Source organism: Fomitiporia mediterranea (genome assembly GCF_000271605.1).
Source record: "Fomitiporia mediterranea MF3/22 unplaced genomic scaffold FOMMEscaffold_17, whole genome shotgun sequence".
NCBI classification, from domain to species: domain Eukaryota; kingdom Fungi; phylum Basidiomycota; class Agaricomycetes; order Hymenochaetales; family Hymenochaetaceae; genus Fomitiporia; species Fomitiporia mediterranea.
In genome coordinates this window covers 963888-969175 of record NW_006760402.1, presented here as the reverse complement: position 1 = coordinate 969175, position 5288 = coordinate 963888, and the positions used below count along the sequence as shown (strand labels likewise).

At 40.4% G+C, this 5288-nt stretch overlaps 2 protein-coding genes across 2 annotated transcripts in view; one reads left to right on the top strand and one right to left on the bottom strand.

Moving 5' to 3' along the window:
* Positions 1-1635, bottom strand: part of FOMMEDRAFT_137191 (P-loop containing nucleoside triphosphate hydrolase protein) — a gene marked incomplete at both ends in the record, with an annotated part of 7500 nt that extends 5865 nt beyond the window's left edge. The window contains 3 exons of the mRNA XM_007271487.1: positions 514-568; positions 679-1220; positions 1315-1635. Of these exons, the coding sequence (XP_007271549.1) occupies positions 514-568; positions 679-1220; positions 1315-1635 (918 nt within the window). The remainder of the gene's footprint in view (positions 1-513; positions 569-678; positions 1221-1314) is intronic.
* A 1342-nt stretch (positions 1636-2977) lies between these two features.
* FOMMEDRAFT_32035 (uncharacterized protein) lies at positions 2978-4876 on the top strand (the record flags this gene model as incomplete). Its single annotated transcript, XM_007271376.1, has 9 exons — positions 2978-3118; positions 3187-3354; positions 3421-3611; positions 3789-3875; positions 3952-4119; positions 4177-4328; positions 4379-4461; positions 4518-4662; positions 4851-4876. 9 exons carry the CDS (start codon positions 2978-2980, stop codon positions 4874-4876), a joined length of 1161 nt encoding a protein of 386 aa, XP_007271438.1.
* Positions 4877-5288: the final 412 nt, after the last annotated feature.

Below are 5288 nucleotides of genomic sequence, written 5' to 3'. Positions count from 1 at the left end.
TACGAGAGGGCAGGCAAAAAAAATATTATCAGTTTTTTTTTGTTAAATATACATCTACATCTTATCTACAGTTTTCTGTAACAGTATATGTGATATGAGTACCTCTTACTGGCTCACTAAGCCTGCTTTCTGTTGAGACGATTATAGGATGTATTAATAATATTACGTAATTTCCGTATATGGGAGGTATTTGTCATAATGTTGTAGCCGAGGGCGGCGAAATTTGACAAGAATTTGCAGAATTTTTTTTTTGTGTGTGGCAAAATAACAATCAGGTCATTTAGAGCAAAAAATAGTCTTTTGGAAATAACTTGGTCATTTTTTATTTTTTTGAAAATCTGTTACATCATTCTGTAGAAAAGCATAATTCTAACAATTCTATGGTGCTACTTTGTGGATTTCGGCTCTGTGGTTGAACGAGTTTCCTTGTCATAGTTTGTGTCTGATTTAGGCAGTTCAGGGTAGATCACGTGCGTCACGCAGCTAGTTGAGTTTATGTTTCGTCTACCTTACAATGACCCACACCCAGGGTTTCAGATTATAAGGTGAAACCCCTGTTTCCATATATCTGTGTAGTGAAAATAAAATAATAATAATAATAAAAGACTAACCGAAAGATACTGAGAAAACCGAACTTACTGAAGTAGCTTGTGCGTTCCGAACGGACCAGAGAATTACACTATAGCATTTGCACCCCATATCAAGTTCAAAATCAAGTAATCTTTGCCCCAAACACGAAATACTCCCCACAGAAAATGCCGCTTTCCGTTCCGTAATAGGTCGAGCAACGATAGAACACGCTCAGCAAGAGCCTCAATCCTGCCCTGAGCGGGTATTTGAGGCATGTCCTTGACTGTGACATCCGGAACACGAGTTGCATATAAAATTATGCCATCGAGATAAGAAAAGGTGTAACACGAGAAAAGACTTGCTGTCTCTGATGCACTCGGTTCTGCACCAGGCATGGATGGACGGAAAGGACGAGGCATTGCCAAAGGAACAATCAATCCGCTTAGGGTAAGGAGGATCAAACGGGACCATGTTGCAACCTGTGAGGGCGAATCACGAGGTTTTCCTTCAATCGTCGCGTAAGGCCACGCATCAAGAATAAAATAGGCAATGAAGTCGGCGAAGAGGAGTAAAGCCAGCTGGTGAGAAGTTATGTCTCTCCATCGTGATGAAGTGCAGATTGAAGCAACTGCTAGACCAATGGTATAGAACTGGACATGTGGAACGAACCAATAAATTAGCTCGACTTATACCCGATGAATAAATTGACCGCACAAGAAATATACATTGAGAATACAGATACACCGGTTCGCCTGTACTACACATGAACACCTCGAGCGAAAGAAGTGCGAACAGTAACAGCAGCCTGACAAATCTGCATAGCACGATGATGGGACCGTCGAATGCATCCAAAATCTCCAGAAAGCCAGAGGGCCTTTCCAACAGACCGGCCGTAGGATGACCGGCGTCTGCCAAAATTAACTCGTCTTTGCTCTTTTTCTTTGAAAAGAATACCTGCAGTAGCTTTGCCGAGAGGTAGACCACTGACAGAGCTGCGATTGCTGGCGGGGCATACAGCAAGTCCTCGAGTGTCCATCCCGGGCCTAGCAATGTCCGTGCCTCCATAATTACTCTAATGATGGTGAGCACGAGCAGGAGGGCAAAGTTCGGTCACAATTGGGGATGGACTGCGATCACGACACTATACATCATCTTAACAAGAATTGAAGATAAGTACCCACGCCCTTTTAATTATCTGTGTCTATAGATAGATTGCAAGGGTACAGGCCCCCCGTTGCCACCCTCCAAATGCGATCCGCGGATATCAAGGTATATTCAGACCAACACGGCCCCACTTGAAGAGCTGCTCAACGACCTTTGAAGCATAGCAAAACGTATCGAGATCCAAGGGCTTTTTGCACGTTGCAGACATTTCAATTTTCGTTCGTTGGAGAGCAAAACGAGAAGGAACCGGACACTGGACAGTTGAGCAACGGATCGGAATGTCTGCATGATCGTGGGAATGCGCAGATCTAGATTTTGACGTCGGCGAGAGGGAACATGTTGAAGTAACGTCAACACAAACTACTGGCTTAAGCACTGTCAGCGCACTGGATTGCTCTAGATTCATCAGGGCTTAGAACCCTGCGCAGACAATGAGTAGTTTGCACACGAGTAAAAGTATTGCTGGTAAGTTGCAGGGGGCTCTAGCCTGAAACAAATAGCGTACTGATCACGCTACACGCGGCAACGTTAGATTGCAGAGCAAAGTAAACGAACCCTTTTCTTTTCTTTCTGCTAAATGGGGTGGAAATAATCGGTAATAACAGGCTTCTAACGGGTTTTTGCAAAGGGAACAAGCTTGGCTCATGCATATCTGCTACCCTATACATATCTGGATGTTTCACACCCCCAAGTCGTAAGCTCCATTACAGCACAAACGGATTACAATTGCGCATTGTGACTGCCTAAGCGAGCAAATAAGCCATATGGTTAAGTATCAATACATCTTGGGCCGCAATAAACGCAGATAACCTTAATGGAATGGTATGCGTGCGACCCGTCGTTACCCCTTACGTCTTACAAATAAGCAGCCTGGTCTCCATGCATATGATTCCACCATGATATTCGGCGTAGCTCGTGTACAGAGAAACACCAGCACATCCCCTCCCTGCCCTACTGGAAAGGAGTGTTAAAAAACGCCACAACTATCGGTCGACTACAATGCACACGCCCCAATTACTACTTTGCATTTCTCAATCACGCAAACAAAACTCTAAAATGCGTTATGCCAAGCATAAATTTTGGTACGTGGCAATTACGCCGAATTTTGGTGAGATTACAACGTGCACCAACCCACGCAAACGGGTGATGGTGCAAAGTACTACGGTATATAAATATCAAAGAAATCTGTGGTCAAATAAACTACGAGGGTCAACAAACCACGAGAAAAAGTCTGTGTACCATCATGTCAGCGAGCACAAGTCAGCCTGGCAGATCAAAGTCCAAAGCAAAGAAAGTGATGACAGAAGATGAAGTAACCGCGAGCCGGTATAACTGGGACTTTAGTCAAGCACTCAGTGATTTCTCAATGCATGGAGTGACTATTGTAAGCTTCTACCTGTAGCTCTGAAATATGACAATAAAACTGACACAATGCCTCGATATTAATTGAAGAAAGGCATTAGACTCAAAACTTCGTCTGGAAAAGCTGCTCGTTACAAGGCACTGGAATTTATCCCCGTTAAAGATGATACAAATAAAATGGTAGTTACGAAATTATGGGACATACATGACCACCTGTTAGAAGAATACAAAAAAAACAAGATTAGTACAGAGCATATTGTGAGTACTGCTAATGTCAATCCAAACAATACAGTTTATATTGATGTCTATTCTAAATCTTAAAAGCTACTCCTTGATACTAATTTTAGATACGATATCAACCTTAGTGGCAACGTTGCTGTTACGATTCTAGAGATACTAGAGGGCGACAATGAAGTTCTAGTTTTTGAATATGCTAAAGGCGGGAATCTAGACGACTGGAGAAAAGAAAGAGAGCCAAGCATGCCTATAGAAATGGAAGTAGCGTGTATTGGATAGTAAGTACCTGTTGCTTCCTCTTTTATGGGTTGATCTAATTAGTGCACACAAATAGTAAACTTCTGGAGGGGATCAGGGAGTTACATAAAGCAAGAATACTGCATACACAGATCCAGTAAATATGTCTTACTTACTGTTACCTTTTGACATTGCATGATCTGATACAAATACTTTAGCCCGAAAAGAATTCTGTTCATGGAAGAAGCTAATAAATACCAAGGGCTTGATATTGGCAAGGATCTTAAAATTTCCAATATGAGAAAGTGGGTTGATATTTGCTGATATTTCCCACCCATCCTTTTTTGCTGACTATATACAAAGTGCATGCACATTTCGAAGAGGCGAAGGGACTGAGCAATATGATAAATTAGAGGCTAAAATAAGCATAAATCATGATGGGATATATGAATATTTGGATTATCTTCCCCCTGAAGTGACAGATCTAGCAAGTAATGTAGGAGCTGGGGCTTCTAGACTGACCCCTGCAGTGGATGTCTTCTCTGCTGGGTAAGCATTAAAATAATGCATAAGGATGCTTTCTGAGCAGCTGCATGACTGTTACAGCATGATACTTGCCGAAATGCTAAACGTGCGCCCGCCGAGCCATCGAATGACTGCCAATGGTGAAGTGATGGCACTTACAGAATATGATGTATCATATTTAGCAGGGTGTTGTACGACTTGTGAAGAAAATTGGAAAAAAATATCCAAAAAAGGTTTGGTGAGGACACTCATTTGATTGCAATGGTACTCATGAATTACACAGGTAGAGATATAATAAAAAACCTTACAAGGGCAAATTATAAGGAACGGCCATCTGCTAAAAAAGCTGTTGCACTTGTAGTTGAGGTATATGGCAATATTTTCGAGTGAATTATCACATCCTAAGTCAATTACCATTCTAGTGGATCAATCAACTTGGGGAAGATGAGCGCCAACGGCAATACAATGAAAGGGAGAAAAAGCGAAAAGAACAACTCAAAGAGCAACATGAAAGACAGCATTCCAAGTCCTCCACATCTCAGACAGGAAAAGAACAGAAAGTATATCGTAGGTTTACAATTCGGCACGGTAATGGAAAGTGAAGAATGTAGAAAGTTAGATTCATGTCTTAGAAAGGCACATCAATCATAAGGAGGGAATAGATAAAGGTAATATACAGGACATTAGACATTTTCCTTGCATCACTTAATCTTTGATAATCTACAAATGAAATAATGATTGATAATGGAGATCAGATTATAAGTTCAAAAAGCAACAGTAAATAATTGCAACCTATGAGATATCCATGCAAATAAACTACTAAAATGTATTATGCCAAGCATAAACTTTGGTACATGACAATTATGCTAAATATTTTGATAGTGTTGCAACCTGTATCAATCTAAAGATACAAGAGGATGATATTGCAAACATTAGCAAAAAGTCTTTATCCTTGTATTAGCATATATAGTTATAAATTTTATATAAGTACATATTTCAAAGTAACTTTTATATATAGTAGTATAAGAGGAAATATGGGTACCATATTCTTTATTGTTATTCTTAAGATATGTGGTCTTGTACAGTCCTTATTAATCTTAGGAATATATCTAAGTAAATATACTGAAGTAACTTCCAAATATTGTCTAATAATACTTGTATAATTTACTGTAAGAAGCCTAATATACAATATA